The 19,492-nt window shown below is 46.9% G+C and overlaps 1 protein-coding gene across 1 annotated transcript in view; it reads right to left on the bottom strand.

The window, feature by feature from the left end:
- LAMB4 (laminin subunit beta 4) overlaps nucleotides 1–19,492 on the bottom strand; it is a 260,547-nt gene that overhangs the window by 67,974 nt on the left and 173,081 nt on the right. Inside the window, exons 23-24 of the mRNA XM_063929992.1 lie at nucleotides 5,597–5,823; nucleotides 2,125–2,221 (exon numbers count right to left, since the gene is read on the bottom strand). Of these exons, the coding sequence (XP_063786062.1) occupies nucleotides 2,125–2,221; nucleotides 5,597–5,823 (324 nt within the window). The remainder of the gene's footprint in view (nucleotides 1–2,124; nucleotides 2,222–5,596; nucleotides 5,824–19,492) is intronic.

A 19,492-nucleotide genomic window follows, 5' to 3' on the forward strand; every position in this document is an offset into this window, starting at 1 on the left:
AGATTGCCTTACTGAGTTTCAAAGCACTACATGACCAGGGTCCAAGGTACGTGAAGCAGCTTCTGACCCCATACTGCCCCACTCGATTACTGCGATCTGTAGATGAAGGACTTTTAGCAGTACCTATAATCTCCCGTAATTCATCTGGGGTTCAAGTTTTTAGTCCTGCTGCTCCGACTCTATGGAACTCACTTCCCCGCACAGTGCGCAAGGCCCCAACTATAGAATCCTTCAAAAGTAGACTCAAGACTTTCCTGTTTACTCAAGCATTTCCATAATGTCCCTTTAGTATCTTCATGCTTCTGTATTTTATGAAAAGATGTTCTGTACTTCATTATTTTCTGTACTATATTATGCTATGTATCTGTTAAGTGCCTTGAGTCCTATTGGAGAAAGAGCACTATATAAATAAAATAATAATAATAATAATAATGATTATTATTATTATTATTATTATTCATATCAACAGCTGGCTCTAGAGCAACAGTGGGCCATAGCTGAGGCATCCAGTTCTCTAACTGCAAATAAGACACTGTTCCTATTGTCTGGGGGTCATTTAAGGGCCATGTGAGGTGGTCTGATGGCATGTAGTGGCATGAACGGAAAAGAGTTAAAATGAATGATAAAAAATGACATATAGTGTAACACATTGACTATATTAATTTGAGTTGTACTGTATGACGGTTACTGCAATGCTGTGCATACTGTATGGAGGTCACTGTGATGCTGTGTGTACTGTTTTGTGTCTCATGGAGGCAGTGTGCCTAGCTATCCCCTATAACTGAGTTCTGGATGTTTTGCTGTAAATATGTTTCTGTAGCATTTGTATGTGGAGGGTGTTGGGGACAAAATCCCAGCAGTCAGAATGGCAGCGGGATCCCAACGGACAAAATCCTGAAGGCTTCTGGGTAAGTATTTCACCATACCCCTAATCCTAACCCTAACCCACCTCTCCCACAGCCTAACCTTAACATCCCCCTCCAACAGCCTAACCCTAACTACTCCCCTCCTGCAGACTAACCCTAACCTTTCCCCCCACCACCACAGCCTAACCCTAACCCTACCTCTAGTGCCTAACCCAAACCCCACTACTTACCTGTTGGAACAGTCGGGATTCTGACTCCTGGGATTTTGGGCGCATTCAGTGTGGAGGTATTGATTGAATGGCAGGGGTAGTTATTGATGTAACTTGTATGAAAGGATTCAGTATGATTTATCGGCTGCCAGGATGCAGGCCTTCAATATTCCGACAGCTGCATCCCGGCCGCCAATATGCCGGCAGCGGGGCAAGTGCAAAGAGTCCCCTTACAGGCTCGCTGCGCTTGCCATGCTGCGGGCTTGGTGGCTCTCTGCACTTTCCACAGGTTCTATTCCTACTCTATGGGTATCGTGGACACCCACAAGTGGGAATAGTCATGTAGCACCGGTATTCCGGCTGTCGGCATTGTCAGCTGTCAGGATTCTGACTGCCAGGATCCTGACAGCCGGCTAATTAAACGTATACCGTATGAAAATCATGTATTTGAATTTTGAAACACCTCAGCCTGGGGGGCTTATTTATTCAGCTTCGCACCCCCTAATGTTAAAAGCTAACAATGCCACAGCCTTAAATATGTTTATCTTATTGTTTACCTAAAAACACAGTCCAGGTATAGTATAGCATCACTGGAGTTTACACTTTGGTTATCACTCCTATGATAGAGAAAGCAGAGACCACACAAGTCTCAAATGACAGCATTTTTAAACAAAAAAAATCTCCCAAATTTCTTAGATAAACCAGATCACTATATCACCAATTGTTCTTTAAACTTTTATTATGCTTTATCTGGGTTTAATGTACACACCCATATTATGCATTTTACCCTTTGGAGTTCTAATCAAATCGGCATGGTGGCCACCAAGCTTTCCTCCATCCCCACTTTCTGCCCCAAAGCCTCCTACACTGTTGCTGAACCATTGTATGTAATCCTACTCATATACAGTATACAGTAGTATGCAAAATTGCATACAGTATGTACATATATGTCTGTCAGATAGCGTTCTGTAGCGCCATATGATTCAATAGAAATATCCAATCTAAAAGGGTAAGGACAGATGAAATGGATATGTTTTTGTCATACTTACATGTGCATTGAACCTTTGGATTTCCATAGTGGTTTTCTTGACATTGATCACACTTCTTCCCTTTGTACTTTAGTTTGCATAAACACTGACCTGTAAGCTGTACAAGAGAGACGCTATTAACACAAATGATCATAAAAGTTATAAGGCCCAAAACTGAGTCTTAAACAGTGCATGAGTTTTATAGTCTGATGAATACTTGAAAGCTGCTGCATAGTAAGCAACAAACTGCATCCTTTCACTCCTACAGTCTCAGTCATCTCTATGTTCTTACCTCTGATAGAGACAGAAGGCAGACGAACCAGCTGGGATGCAATTTTCAGAAGAGCGAAGGTCAGAAAGGCAAGCAGCTTGCAGCTAAGTGCACTATAATGCAGAATACAGTACCTAGCTGTTTGTGTCTGTTGCTGTCTTGAGTACTCAGTCAATGTGGTAAAGTGACTACACTTTCCTGCATCTACCAAATCATAGTAGTTATAGTAGATCATAGTAGTTGATTGAAACTAAAAGTTAAGGACGCAATTACGCAGTGGCTGCTGGTAACTTTAGTCAGCTTCTGGCATTTTATATGCAAGATATGCAGAACAATTATATCATCATCAGTGAAAGAGCCAATGGTTGACAGTAGAATGAGCCACTGGGGGTGAGTAAGAGAGACTCAGGGGTATACTGATAGGTCCACTGTAGGAAGAATAAATGAGACACAGGAGAGAGAGACAGCCACAAGGGGATGTGAGATACAGACTAACAAATATCAGAAAGAGACAAAAAAGATCAAATAGAGAGAGACCAACCGATAGAGACGGGCAATCATCCATTTTTCTTATCCCCTCTTCAATATCATTGTAGGTGTGTTTTATGCAACAGGGCAGCATTTAGTTCCCAAAATAGTACTTACACTATTTCCAGTCACAATTTTTAAAGAGATTAATAATTTGTCAGAAATCCATTTTATGCGTGCTTCTTATGTTTACATAAAATTATTTGTAGAAAATGATGCAAACTTAAATATCAATTATCTCTTATTAAATACCATTGCTTTATAATTACATGAAATAAAATTCTAATAACTAAATCCAATAGCAATTCTTATTTGATAAGCAGTTGCAATAAATTATATTTTAAAAAATTGTTAATGCTAATGTATGGTTAACTAGCCATTACCTTAATATAACTCTTACATTCTAATAAAACTATATACAATTAATAGTTTTATGGATCCCTGAGTTCAACATTGTAACACAAACTAAACCTAGCACATATTAAGCAGAGGCATGTGGAAATATTGAGGATGTGGTGGTGTTTCACTCAGGAGCGGTTCTTGGTGCGGGCAAGCAGTGCCTGCGCCCAGGGCGCTGCGGCCTGGGGGCGTGGCCGCAGTAACTCGACAGGCACCGCAGCCTACCCGCACCCCGCTCCCCGGCTGCAGCAGATGCCGCTGGCTGTGTGTGCGTCCGCTGCAGCCGGCTCCAGTGACAGACACTAAAGGTCCTTATTGACCTCTAGTGTCTGTGCGGCGCTGCTATGGGAGAGACGTCATGACGTCTCTCCCATAGAGAGGATCCGCCGGAGGCCAGACGGAGCAGCAGCAGCAGCAGCGGTCGGGAAGCAGGAGCGGGGCAGTGGTAAGTATTGTTTTTTTATTTTTGTGTGTGTGTGTAAGCGGCTACTAAGGGGCACAGTGACAGGGGGCACAACTACTGGGGCAAAGCAATAGGGGGCACAGCAACAGAGGGCACAACTACTGGGGGCAAAACAACAGGGGGCACAACTGCTGGGGCAAATCTACTGGGGGCATAGCTACAAGGGGCACAACTGCTGGGGGCACAGCAACAGGGGGCACAACTACTGGGGGCACAGCAACAGGAGGCACAGCAACAGGGGGCACAACTGCTGGGGGCAAAGCAACAGGGGGCACAGCGACGGGGCACAACTACTGGTGCAAATCTACTGGGGGCATAGCTATAGGGGGCACAACTACTGGGACAAATCAACTGGGGGCATAGCTACAGGGGGCACAGCTACTGGGGGCACAGCTACAGGGGGCAAATCTACTGGGGGCAAATCAACTGGGGGGCACAACTACTTGGGGCAAATCTAGGGGCACAGCTACTGGGGGCATAACTGTGGCCATGCCCCTCCCCTATGAAGCCACGCCCCTATTTTTTGCCACGCGCCTCCGGTGCACACTAACTGTTTTACCACAGGGGGGGCCACCAGTGGAAACTTTCGCACTGGGCACCACAAGGTGTAGAACCGGCCGTGGTTTCACTCCACAACCCAGGTCCCGTTCACAGCATGATGTCTAGCAGGCCAGTTTCACTGCACCCAGCATCTAGCACTGTAATAAGTAAGGACTGTTGCTGTCAGCCTAGTACCAAGGGGGTCATTCTGACCCGATCGCTCGCTGCAGTTTGTCGCAGCGCAGCAATCGGGTCGGAACTGCGCATGCGCCGGCGTATGGCAGCTTTTGTTACCTAGCGGTCGCCTCTGGAACATAGGCGGTCGTTAGGCGGAAGGGGGCTGAACTGCGGCGTTAAGCCGCTGTTTACAGGGAGCAGTCCGGTCAACGCAGGCGTGGCCGGACCGTTGGGGGGGCGTGTCGCGGCGGCTGCGTGACATGTCACGCAGCCGCTGCGGCCAGCGGGCGCGATGAGCAACTCCCGGCCAGCCGCAGGAGCTGCGCTGGCCGGGAGTTACTCCTCAAATACAAAGGCATCACCTCTGTGCAATGCTTTTGTATTTGTGCGGGGGGGCTGGCACTGACACGCGGGGTGGACTAGCCCTGTGCTGGGCATCCCCCCGCATGTCTGAGTTAACGATTGGAGCTGTGCTAAACGTAGCACAGCTACGATCAACTCGGAATGACCCCCCAAGTACGATGGGTATGGTATTCCTGCATGTGCAACACATAAGACATAGCAACTCCCTGCTCTGCAAATCTCTGTATGATGTAGCTATTAAGTGATTTGAATGGCCTTGAATTGGTTACATTAAAACCAGACAATAACAGTGAAGTTCCTATCGGTAATCAAACCTTTAATACCTCAAACCACACTGCATGCTTGTATCTTTATATTTTTCTGCCTCATAATATTTTTAAGCATGATAATAGGATGGCCATAATTAAACTACCCTCTTCAGAGTCTTCTGTAGGTTACTCTACCAAGCAAAATGTCACCAAATTTAGTAGAGAGACCCCAAAATAATTTAGATAAATGGTAAACACTGATCCTTATAGGAAACAGCAAAATGCAAATAAAGAGAAATACAACCAACAACTACATACAATAAGGCCAGGGGTCATCAACCAAATTATTTTTCCCAACTCAGTTTATTGTAAATAATTTTATGGTATCATAGTGCACCAGAGGTAAGTTGCCCTGGGATATATGTAATTTATAATACCGCTCAAATTAAACTCTACATATAAAGAATAAAGTATGTCATATTTAACTATGAGAAAATTTCATACCTCATTGCACTGGTTTCCATAAGAATTATTTTGGTAGCAGTCACAAGGTTGACATCCTTTTCCATTGTTAAAACCCCAGTATCCAGAGGCACACTTGTCACAGCTAAGACCAGTGACATTAGGCAAGCATGGGCATTGCCCAGTAGTTCTGTCACAGACGCATTCTCCAACTTCCTCGTAAATCGAGCAAGTCTCAACATTTGTTCCCTTCGGATTACAGACACAGCCTTGGGGATAAATACAAGGTATATGTTATGCATTAATTGTTGCTATATTTCATGTTACTGTATATTACTCCTGAGTAAACATTTATTGATTGGATAGGTGGTACATTTTTATTGTATATCAACACATATAGATTTTTAGTTAGTCTTGTTATGATTACTTTTATTATTGCCCCTGGACTTATACGGCAGTACCCCTGGACTTCTACGGCAGTGTCAGACAGGATGGCACTTTAAAAAACTAGTCCCCAAACAGCACATGATGCAAAGAAGAAAAAGAGGTGCAGATGGAATTGTCCTTGTGCCTACCCACCCACGCTTATGTTGTATAAACAGGACATGCACACTTTAACAAACCAATAATTTCAGCGACAGAGTCTGCCACACAACTGTGGCTGAAATGACTGGTTTATTTGGGCCCCCACCAAAAAAGAAGCAACCAATCTTTTCTTGCACAAACTGGCTCTACAGAGGCAAGATGTCGGCCTCGTCCTCATCTTCCGATTCCTCACCCCTTTCAGTTACATCCTCATCTTCACAGAGTATTAATTCATCCCCACTGGAATCCACCATTACAGGTCCCTGTGTACTTTCTGGAGGCAATTGCTGGTAAAAGTTTTCCCGGAGGAAGTTATAATTCATTTTGATGAACATCATCTTCTCCACATTTTGTGGAAGTAACCTCCTACGCCAATCGCTGACAAGGTTACCGGCTGCACTAAACACTCTTTCCGAGTACACACTGGAGGTGGGGGGTGGGGAGGGGGGGAGGGGCTGGGGGAGAGGGCAACTTAGGTAAAATAAAGCCAGTTTGTGCAAGGGCATCCAAATGGCCTCTTTTTCCTGCCAGTATACAAACGGACTGTCTGACATGCCTACTTGGATGCTGTCACTCATATAATGCTCCACCATTCTTTCAATGGTGACAGAGTCATATGCAGTGGCAGTAGACATGTCAGTAATCGTTGGCAGGTCCTTCAGTCCGGACCAGATGTCAGCTTTCGCTCCTGACTGCCCTGCATTACCGCCAGAGGGTGGGATAGGAAATCTTATCCTTTTCCTCGCAACCCCAGTTGCGGGAGTAAATGAAGGCGGAGCTGTTGACTGGTCACGTACCACTTGAGTTGACAGTTTTCTCATCCAGCAGGTCTTTGAACCTCTGCAGACTTGTGTCTGGCTGAAAGAGGGATACAACATAGGCTTTAAACCTAGGATCGAGCACGGTGGCCAAAATGTAGTGCTCTGATTTCAACAGATTGACCACCCTTGAATCCTGGCAAAGCGAATGAAGGGCTCCATCCACAAGTCCCACATACTTAGCGGAATCTCTCCATCTTACCTCCTTCTTCAATTTCTCCAGCTGCTTCTGAAAAAGCCTGATGAGGGGAATGACCTGACTCAAGCTGGCAGTGTCTAAACCGACTTCACGTGCGGCAAGTTCGAAGGGTTGGAGGACCTTGCACAAGACTGAAATCATTCTCCACTGCGCTTGAGTCAGGTGCATTCCCCCTCCTTTGCCTATATCGTAGGTGGATGTATAGGCTTGAAAGGCCTTTTGCTGCTCCTCCATCCTCTGAAGCATATAGAGAGTTAAATTCCACCATGTTACCACCTCTTGCTTCAGTTGATGGCAGGGCAGGTTCACTCCTGGCGCTACAGTCTTTGGCACGCAGTGGCTGAATGTCGAAAGTGGCTCGCAATTTTTCGGGCCACTGACAGCACCTCCTACATGCCCTTGTCAATTTTCAAAAGATTTTGCACCACCAAATTAATTGTATGTGCAAAACATGGGAGGTGCTGGAATTTGCCCAGCTGTAATGCACCCACAATTTTGGTGGCGTTGTCCAATATCACAAATCCCCAGGAGAGTCTAATTGGGGTAAGCCATTGTGCGATGATGTCCCTCAGTTTCCGTAAGAGGTTGTCAGTGGTGTCCCTCTTACGGAAAGCGGTGATACATAGCGTAGCCTGCCTAGGAACGAGTTGGCGTTTGCAAGATGTTGCTACTGGTGCCGCTGCTGTTGTTGCTGCGGGAGGCAATACATCTACCCAATAGGCTGTAACAATCATATAGTCCTTAGTCTGCCCTGGTCCACTTGTCCACATGTCTGTGGTTAAGTGGACAGTGGGTACAACTGCATTTTTTAGGACACGGAGGACACTTTTTCTGCCGTCTCTGTACATTCTTGGTATCGCCTGCCTTCTGAAGTGGAACCTAGATGGGATTTGGTACCGGGGACACACTACCTCCATCAATTCTCTAAGTCCCACTGAACTAATGGTGGATACTAGACACACGTCTATCACCAACATAGCTGTCAAGGCCTCAGTTATCCGCTTTGCAACAGGGTGACTGCTGTCATATTTCATCTTCCTCACAAAGGACTGTTGGACAGTCAATTGCTTAGTTGAAGTAATACAAGTGGTCTTCCGACTTCCCCTCTGGGATGGTGATCAACTTCCAGCAGCAACAACTGCAGCAGCAGCAACAGCAGCAGTAGGCGTACCACTCAAGGATCCATCGGACGAATCCCGGTTAGGAGAGGACTCCACAGTCTTGCCAATGACATGGCCTGCAGGATTACTGACGTACCTGACTGAGGTGGAAGTTGACGTTGAGGGAGTTGGTGGTGTCACTTGCAGGAGCTTGGGTACAAGAGGAAGCAGGGACTTAGGTGTCAGTGGACTGCTTACGTTCTTACCCAAATTTCACAACTTGACACTGACTTCTGATGAATGCGCAGCAGATGACGTATAAGGAAGGATGTTCCTAGATGGTTAGCGTCATTACCCCTACTTATTACAGATTGACAGAGGCAACACACGGCTTGACACCCGTTGTCCGGATTTGTGGAGAAATAATTCCACTCCGAAGGGGTGGCTTTTTTGGTATTTTGCCCAGGCATCACAATGGGTTTATTCATCCCATGGACAACAGGTGTCTCCCCCGGTGCCCGATTTAAACAAACCATGTCACCATCAGAATCCTCATCGTCAACTTCCTCCTCAGAACCAGCAACACCCATATCCTCATCCTGATGTACTTCAACAGTGACATCTTCAATTTGAATATCAGAAACAGGACTGTGGGTGCTACATCCAGCACTTGCAGAGGGCGGCGTGCAAATGGTGGAAGGAGCCACCTCTTCCTGTCCAGTGTTGGAACGGTCAGGTATCGCAACCGCCGACACACTTGGACTCTCCTTAAGGATTTGCGATACCATCTTAGAATGCACAGTTCTTTGCTCTGCTTTTGCCAGTTTAACTCTCATCATTTTTCTAGCAAGAAGATGAGGGCTTCCATTGTCACGTGAAGCTGAACCTCTAGTCATGAACATAGGCCAGTGCCTTAGCCGTTCCTTGCCACTCCATGTCGTAAATGGCATATTGGCAAGTTTATGTTTCTCCTCAGACCATTTACATTTCTTTTTTTGGGTCTTTTTTACTGAACTTTGGCTTTTTGGATTTTATATGCCCTGGCCTCTACTATGACATTGGGCATTGGCCTTGGCAGACGACGTTGATGGCATTTCATTGTCCATGTAATGACTAGTGGCAGCAGCTTCAGCACTAGGAGGAAGTGGTTCTTGATTTTTCACTATTTTATCCTCCAAATTTTTGTTCTCCATTATTTTTCTGAAGTTATATAACAATATACGCTACAGGACAGCGTACCTCTACACCACACAGGGCAATCCCTGTGAAAATTATTTAAATTAGATATTAATAACCCTTTATTTAGAGTAAATAATATACAGCACAGGACAGCACCACTGAACTTATATGGCAGCACCACTGGACTGGACTTATACGGCAGCATCACTGGAATTATTTGGCAGTATTACTGGAATTATACAGCAGTACCACTGGACTGGATTTATATGGCAGCATCACTGGATTTATACGCCAGTACCACTGGAATTATACGGCAGTATCACTGGAATTATATGGCAGTATCACTGGAATTATATGGCAGTACCACTGGACATATACGGCAGTATCACTGGATTATTATGGCAGTACCACTGGACATATATGCCAGTATCACTGGAATTATACGGCAGTATCACTGGACTTATATGGCAGTACCACTGGACTGGATTTATTTGGCAGTATCACTGGACTAATACGGAAGTACCACTGGAATTATATGGCAGTATCACTGGAATTATACGGCAGTGTCACTGGAATTATACGGTAGTACCACTGGACTTATACGGCAGTACCACTGGATTTATACGGCAGTACCACTGGACATAAATGGCAGTACCACTGAACATATATACGGCAGTACCACTGGAATTATATGGCAGTACCACTGGACATATATGGCAGTATCACTGTATTTATACGGCAGTACCGCTGGACATATACGGCAGTACCGCTGGACATATATGTCAGTATCACTGGACATATACGGCAGTATCAGTGGACATATACGGCAGTACCACTGGACATATACCGCAGCACAGGGACACCATCACTGGACTGATGCAGGACAACACAGCACCACTGCAATTGACTGGATTTATACAGCAGCACTGTACATATGCAGCAAAGGCCACCACCACTGTGACTGGACTGATGCAGCACAAGACACTACCACTGCACTGATGCAGGACAACACAGCACCCGTGCCGTAAGTAGACATTTTTGCACTGTGTGCAAGAAATGTCATCGGCGCCCCCACCCCTCTTATGTAAAATAGGGGCAGTGCGTGCCGTAGGCGTGCTCAAAATACATAGGGGCATGGCTTCATGGGGAAGGGGTGTGGCCACAAAATAATACCAATTCATATTACGGTGCACAGTAATCTCCATTATTCAAGTTACGCGCACAGTAGCGCCACTACACCAGGTAGAGCACCCTTTTTACACATTACAGCAGGCAGAGTCCACCTTTTTACACATTATGGCGGACAGATTCCCCTTTTTACACATTACGGGAGACAGAGTCCACCTTTTTACACATTATGGTGAACAGATTCCCCTTTTTACACATTACGGCAGACAGCGTCCCCTTTTTACACATTACGACAGAGTCCTCTTTTTACACATTACAACAGGCAGAGTCCATCTTTTACACATTACGGCAGACAGCGTCTCCTTTTCACACATTACGACAGAGTCCCCTGTTTACACATTACGGCAGACAGAGTCCATCTTTTACACATTTCGATAGGCAGAGTCTCTTTTTTACACATTACGGCAGGCAGCGTCTCCTTTTTACACATTACGGCAGCAGAGTCCCCTTTTTTACACATTACGGCAGACAGAATCCCCTTTTTACACATTACAGAAGACAGCGTCCCCTTTTTTACACATTGCGCTAGACAAAGTTCTCTTTTTACACATTATGACAGATAGATAGATAGATAGACAGACAGAAAGATAGAAAGAATGGGTGATACTTACTCTCTCACCGCTGGCTCAGGCTCTTCGGTGCAGCTGCTCAGCTGCTGGAAGATCCCGGACAGGGGAGGAGGAGAAGGAGGAGGGAGGGGGACTCGGGAGCCGCAGCAGCGCACTGTAATTGGTGGCGGCGCTGCTGCAGCTGTCCCTATCCTTCAACATTGGCTGTCCGCCGCCGCTGTGAATGCTGAGATGGGGGAAGTCCCCCTCCCTCCTCCTCCTTCTCCCCTGCTCCCAGAGCTGCTGCTCCTCTCCGTGCAAACAAAGGCAGCTAATGAGTCAGTTTGACTCATTACAATGCGGCCAGTTGCGCACTCAGGGCGAATGCGCTGTGTGCCAGGCACACCTGGCACACACATAGTTATGGCCCTGCACAGCACCACTGCAATGGACTGGACTTATACAGCAGCACTGGACATATGGCAGCAGAGGACACCACCACTGTGACTGGACTGATGCAGCACAATACACCACCACTGAACTGATGCTGCAAAACACAGCACCACTGGACTGGACTTATACAGCAGCACTGGATATATGGCAGCACAGGACACCACCGCTGTGACTGGACTAATGCAGCACAAGACATTACCGCTGTAGTGATGCAGGACACTGAGGATGGAGACACGTCCTCTCGCTACACTCCCCAATGCCGGAGTGAAAATGGAAGTGACGCGAGGCTCCTTATATGGAAGCCAAATCCCGCGAGAATCCGACAGCGGAATGATGACGTTTTGCCTTGTTCTGGTTTCCGAGTCAGGTGGGAAAATCTGAGACTGACTTGGGGTAGGGCTCGGGTAGTGAAGTTCGGGGGGGTTCAGTTCTCAGGGAACCGAACTCGCTCATCTCTAGTTTATTTACCTACCTGCATCCTATTATCCTTAAGGGTGCATCGTTTCTGGAGGCTGGTGATTAGCAGGGAGGGAGGAAGGAAGGAAGGATCCGACACCTCCCATTAATACTCACTCTATTGCTCCTTGCCAGGAGCTAGACACGGTACGGGTCCACTTTTCATTATATCCGTTGCTGTGGATATATTTTATACTTTGTTATTGTGAAACTAGTAAATCCTATTCTCGTAGTCCGTAGAGGATACTGGGGTCCACATTAGTACCATGGGATATAGACAGGTCAACTAGGAGCCTTGGGCACTTTAAGAAATCAATAGTGTGCACGGCTCCTCCCTCTATGCCCCTCCTACCAGACTCAGTCTAGAAACTGTGCCCGAGGAGACGGACATATCCTGAGGAAGGATGTAACAGAACAGTGGTGAGATTCGTACCAACCAGCACACACAAACAAGAGGAAAGCCATGCTAACCAAACTTGAACAGGAACAGCAACAGCTGAACTAACAACATTACTTAACGAAGTAACAGTGCAGGAAACACGAAGCACTGGGCGGGCGCCCAGTATCCTCTATGGACTACGAGAAAAAGATTTACCGGTAGGTAATTAAAATCCTATTTTCTCTTACATCCTAGAGCAGTGATTTTCAACCTTTTTTTACTCGTGGCACACCGAACAATTATTTAAAATTGCCAAGGCACACCATCCGTTCCCCACAGAAAACAAAAAAACAAAAAAACAAACATTGGCCCTCACAGTAATAAAAAATCCACACCTACATTGGCCTACACAGAAAAAACAATCACATTGCTCCCCACATAAATCATGTTGCTCCTTACATAAATCCAATTGCTCCCCACATAAATTATGTCGCTCACACATAAATCAATCACATTTCTCACCACATAAATCCTATTGCTCCCCACATGAATTATTCACATTGTTCCCCCCATAAATCCATAAATCCTATTGCTCCCCACAGGAGAAATAACATAACAAATATTAGCCCCTACCGGTCAGCTGTCCTCCTCCCTGTCCCTCAGTAGCGGAGGTTGTTCATAGTGGATTGCTGCGAATACTGAGCAGTGGGCGGTCGGGCAGGTGTGGATGTGGGTGGGCAAGGAAAGCTGTGGATGCAGGCGAGAACTGGAAGATGTGTATGCAGGCGGGTGGGCTGGCTGGGGGGTGAGATGCGGCGGCCGTGACCTATGATATCACACCGCCGCATCATCAAGGCACAGGTCACAGCCATAGCATGAATGATCCTCTAAGAAGAGCCCGTGCCAACAGTTCACTCTGAAGGTGCAGGAAGCTGCTCTAGCTCCTTGGCACACCTTGCAACTGGTCGCGGCACACTCGTGTGCCACGGCACACTGGTTGAAAAAGCCTGTCCTAGAGGATACTGGGGTCCACATTAGTACCGTGGGGATGTACCAAAACACCCAAACCGGGTGGGAGAGTGCTGAGGTTCCTGCAGAACTGATTGACCAAACTGAAGGTCCTCAGAGGCCAAAGTATCAAACTTGTAGAACTTAGCAAACGTGTTCGAACCCGACCAAGTAGCTGCTCGGCAGAGCTGTAAAGCCGAGACACCCCGGGCAGCCACCCAGGAAGAACCCACTGACCTAGTAGAGTGGGCCTGTACTTTAGGAACCGGCAATCCTGCCGATGAATAAGCCTGCTGGATAGTAAGCCTGATCCAGCGAGCAATAGACTGCTTTGAAGCAGGACACCCAATTTTCCTGGGATCATAGAGAACAAACAGCGAGTCAGATTTTCTGTTATGAGCTGTCTGCTTCACATAGATCTTCAAAAGCCTTCACAACATCGAATGACTTTGAGGTAGCATAGGTGTCAGTAAGCACCGGAACCACAATAGCTTGATTGATATGAAACGCAGACACCACCTTAGGAAGAAATTGCTGACGAGTTCTGAGTTCAGCTCCATCTTCATGAAAAATCAAATAGAGGCTTTTGTGAGACAATGCCCCCAGTTCCGACAGACGCCTTGCCGAAGCTAAGGCCAACAGTGTAACAATCTTCCACGTAAGAAACTTTACGTTAACCTCCTGTAAAGGCTCAAACCATTCCGATTGTAGAAACTGCAACACCACGTTAAGATCCCAAGGTACCGTGGGAGGCACAAAGGGTGGTTGGATGTGCAGAACACCCTTCAAGAACATCTGAACTTCAGGGAGGGAAGCCAATTGTTTCTGGAAGAAAATGGATAAGACCGAAATCTGGACCTTCAAAGAGCCCAAACGTAGGCCCACATCCACACCTGACTGTAGAAAAAGGAGAAAACGTCCCAGTTGAAATTCTACTGCAGAAAATTTCCTGTTTTCACACCACAAGACATTTTTTTCCAAATACGGTGGTAATGTTTAGACGTTACCACTTTCCTGGCTTGGATCAAGGTTGGAATAACCTTGTCCGGCATGCCTTTCCGGGGCTAGAATTTGACGTTCAACTTCTATGCTGTCAAACGTAGCCATGGTAAGTCTTGACAGACGAACGGCCCCTGTCGCAGAAGATCCTCTCGAAGAGGCATAGGCCATGGGTCCTCTATGAGCATCTCCAGTAGATCCGCATACCAGGCCCTTCTTGGCCAATCTGGAGCAATGAGTATTGCTTGAACCTTTTCCCTTTTTATTCTTCTGAGAATTCTTGGGATCAATGGAAGAGGTGGAAACACGTAAACCATCTGGTAGACCAATGGAGTCGCCAGAGTGTCCACCGCCACTGCTTGTGGGTCCCTTGACCTGGAACAATAATTATTTAGCTTCTTGTTGATACGAGCAGCCATCATGTCTATCTGTGGAATTCCCCACCGACTTATTAAGGACTCCACTCTCCTGGGTGGATGTCGTGTCTGCTGAGGAAGTCCGCTTCCCAGTTGTCTACTCCTGGAATGAAGATTGCAGACAGCGCCACCACGTGTCTTTCTGCCCAGAGGAGAATTCTTGTTACCTCCGACATTGCCTCTCTGCTCTTCATTCCGCCCTGTCGGTTTATGTACGTTACTGCCATCACATTGTCCAACTGAACTTGAATGGCATGATCTTGAAGAAGATGTGATGCATGTAAAAGGGCGTTGTATATGGCCCTTAGCTCTAGAATGTTGATCGGAAGAATGGTTTCCTGACTTGACCATTTTCCTTGGAACTGTTCCCCCTGAGTGACTGCTCCCCAACCTCTGAGGTTTTCGTCTGTGGTTAGCAGAATACAATTTTGAATCCCGAACCTTTGACCCTCGGTCAGGTGAGAAGTCTGAAGCCACCACAGAAGAGAAATCCTGGCTTTTGGCGACAGATGTATCCTATGGTGCATGTGAAGATGCGATCCAGACGGGTGTAGTATTGTATGCCGGCGGCCGGGCTCCCGGCGACAAGCATACCGGCGCCGAAATCCCGACTGCTGGCATACCGACATCGTGGCAAGTGCAAATTAGCCCCTTGCGGGCTCGCTGCGCTCGCCACGCTGCGGGCATGGTGGCACGCTACGCGCACCTCGCTATTTATTCTCCCTCCAGGGGGGTCGTGGATCCCCAGGAGGGAGATAAAGTGTTGGTATGCCGGCTGTCGGGATTCCGGCGCCGGTATACTGTGCGCCGGGATCCCGACAGCTGGCAAACTGAAGACCACCCATCCAGACCATTTGTCCAACAGATCTAGTTGGAAGGGCCTCACATGAAATCTTCCGTACTGCAGAGCCTCGTAAGAGGCAACCATCTTCCTCAGAAGGCGAATACATAGATGCACCGATATCCGGGCTGGTTTTAGAACATCCCACACCCTCGACTGGATTACCAATGCCTTTTCCAATGGAAGGAATACCTTCTGTTCCTCCATATCCAGTATCGTCCCCAGGAACAGAAGCCTCCGTGTCAGTTCCAGGTGGGATTTTGGTAGGTTCAGAAATCACCCGTGATCCTGAAGTAGTCGGGTTGAGAGAACAATGCTGTCCAACAACCTCTCCCTGGATGGTGATATTATCAGCAGGTCGTCCAGGTACGGTATTATGTTCACTCCCTGCTTGCGGAGGAGAAACATCATCTCTGCCATTACCTTGGTGAATACCCTCGGTGCAGTGGAAAGGCCAAATGGCACTGCCTGGAACTGGTAGTGACAGTACTGTAGTGCAAACCTTAGATAAGCATGGTGAAGTGGCCAAATCGGAATATGAAGGTACGCATCCTTGATGTCCAGAGACACCAGAAATTCCCCTTCCTCCAAACCTGAGATCACCACTCTCAGAGACTCCATCTTGAACTTGAACACCCGCAAGTACGGGTTCAGTGATTTGAGGTTTAAAATGGGCCTTACCGAACCCTCCGATTTCGGTACCACAAACAGGTTGGAGTAATAACCCCTGTTTTGTAGTTGAGGTGGAACTGGGAAAATGACCTGAGTCTGTACCAGTTTGTGAATGGCTGCCTGTAAGGTCACACTTGCTTCTGGAGAAGCTGGTAAGCCTGATTTGATGAATCTGAGAGGTGGGAGTTCCTGAAACTCCAGTCTGTATCCCTAGGTGATAAGGTCTTTTACCCAGGGATCCTGGCAAGATGTTGCCCAATTATGACTGAATTAATGTAACCGGGCTCCCACCTGCCTGTTTTCCAGGCAGTGCGGTCCACCATCACGCTGAAGGCTTTGGGGAAGCAGATCTGGAGGTCTGTTCCTGAGAACCTGCAGCTGCTGCTTTTCTGGGTTTACTTTTATTGCCTTTGAAGGCTGTAGAAGAACCTTTGGGTTTGCCTTTAAATTTCGCTGTCCAAAAGGACTGCAGAGTTGGAGGAGAGTAGGTTTTCCTAGCTGGGGATGCTGCGGAAGGAAGGTATGTAGACTTACCCGCCGTAGCCTTGGATATCCACTTGTCCAGTTCATCTCCAAAACGGGCTTCACCTGTGAATGGTAGGCTTTCCACGCCTTTTCTGGAATCCGCATCCGCAGTCATTTGGCGTAGCCACAAGCCCCTGCATGCTGACACTGCCATGGCAGTGGTGCGTGCGTTGAGCAAACCAATTTCCTTTATGGCCTCCACCATAAAGTTAGCAGAGTCTTGAATATGCTGTAGGAGTAAAACTGGGTAAGGTATCCAATCCATCAATTAGGTTACCTGACCACTTAGCAATGGCCTTAGTGATCCAAGCACAAGCAATAGTGGGTCTCTGGGCCACCCCAGCAGCAGTGTATAAAGATTTGAGAGTGGTCTTGCGGTCAGCTGTATCTTTTAAGGATGCTGCCCCAGGAACAGGTAAGACTATCTTACGTGACAACCTAGACACCAATGCGTCCACAATAGGCAGGTTTTCCCATGTCTTTCTATCTTCCAGAGGAAAGGGTAAGGATGTAATTAATTTTTTAGGGATATGAAACTTTTTGTCAGGATTAGCCCAAGTTTCTTCAGACAGGGCATTCAATTCCTTTGATGCAGGAAAAGTTGCATAGGATTTCTTTTTTACATTAAAATAAGATTCCTCCCCTACCTCGACCACCCTGTCAGGAATGTGCAGGACATCTTCTATCAGGGTCTGTATTCAGGCTTCTATCAGGGTCTATATTCCCTGTGACAGGACAGCATTCCTCCCACTCGCATCCACTTCACCCTCCTCAGGGTCTGATGTATTGTCATCAGTATCAGCCTGCATGAGCTGGGCCAGAGTAGGCTTTTGTGGGCAAATGGCGGGGGCCAGAGACGTTAATATGGGAACTGAATCTTTATTCATCAGGTCATCCACAGACTGTCTTAAGAATTGCATCTCTTTCTCAGTATGGGATAATTTTGTAGAAATACTGGATATCATCACTTTAATGGAATCTAACCATGGGGGTTCAGCCCCACTAGCCTGAGAATGTGCACTATCCTAAGCACAGGGGAGTGAGTCTCCTGGGTGAGGACAGACACTCTGCTGTGCAGGAAACAGTCCCTGGACATGGTAACGTGAAGGGACACACACACACACACCCACACACCGAAGGTGAAAACACAGTTTAACCCACACAGAGCCCGCAGGGAGACACACAAAATGGAGATAGCCACACAGCGCCATTGTAGCCAAGTAAAATCTCAGCTGGGTCGCCACACTAAGTCCCCTAATAGGGCTTAGTATACTACAACACTCCCCCCCATCTAAGACCCCCTGGTACTACTGAGGAGACGTGGAGTCTTTGTGGAGGAGCTGCGCTTCCCTGTGATTCCTGTCAGTGTTTGCTGCAGAGTGAAAATGGCGCTGGTGAGCTGCTGGATCCGCTCATAGTGAAGCCCCGCCCTCATAATGGTGCGCGGCTTCCTGTTTTTTTTATACTGGCCTAAGGTATTAGTGTGCCTAACAGAGGGTTAAAACCCTTGTTAGGTCTGTTGGCCAGTGTGGGTAATCATTGGTGGCTCAGCGCGCCCCTCACAGCGGGACACACTTATGTGTATGTCCTCCTGAGCCCCCTGGAGCGCAGAATGCATCAGCGTTATGCTCCTACCCTTGTGCCGCCATTCTCGCCGGCGACCAGCTAACAGGGATGCCGGCGCTGTACTCACCACTCTTCTATCTTCTGGCTCTGTTAGGAGTGGCGGCGTGCTGCTCGTCGTGGTGGGGCTTGTGAATGACTCCCTCAGGAGCTCAGTGTCCTGTCAGCGGAGAAACGGGACCATTAACTCTTTAGGAAGTTGGGCCGTTCTCCCCCCTAAGTCCCATGAAGCAGGCAGTCTGGTGCCAACCAGACCTCCCTGAAAACAACAAACAGAAAATAAATGCAGAAAACGCTTCAGGAGCTTCCCTGAGTGTGACCGACTCCTCTGGGCACATTTTCTAAACTGAGTCTGGTAGGAGGGGCATAGAGGGAGGAGCCAGTGCACACTATTGATTTCTTAAAGTGCCCAAGGCTCCTAGTGGACCCATCTATACCCCATGGTACTAATGTGGACCCCGGTATCCTCTAGGATGTAAGAGAAATACTACATTATATCCTACATTTGTTGTGTTTTTACTTTTTATGGAAAACCTACTATCAATATAATTGAGAATCATTGAGAGAGAAATCCAGTGTGAGAATTAAGGAACATCTGAACATTAAGGACTACTATCTCCTTTAACTGATTCCAGGACTATATTAACATACAGAATATCAGGTGAACTAATTTCTGTCTGTTACAAACTCAGAAATTGTGCAACGGTTGGTTTCTTTCTTATGTCATTTGTTTTGTGGTAGCGCCACAGGTGTTTTTCAAATTCTCTTTGTACAAAAAGAGATTTAGACAAATGCTCTTTTGGCTGTTGTTAGTAAAGCTATAAATAAGATTGGACAGATTTAGGCCAGAATTCAATTACCTGAGGTAAATTACTGCAGTTAAAAAAGGTAGAAGCCTCAGGCTTTAACGTCAGTGGCTATTCAGCTGAACTCCCTTATTCACCCGACA

This window comes from Pseudophryne corroboree, chromosome 6 (genome assembly GCF_028390025.1).
Source record: "Pseudophryne corroboree isolate aPseCor3 chromosome 6, aPseCor3.hap2, whole genome shotgun sequence".
Classification (NCBI taxonomy): Eukaryota; Metazoa; Chordata; class Amphibia; order Anura; family Myobatrachidae; genus Pseudophryne; species Pseudophryne corroboree.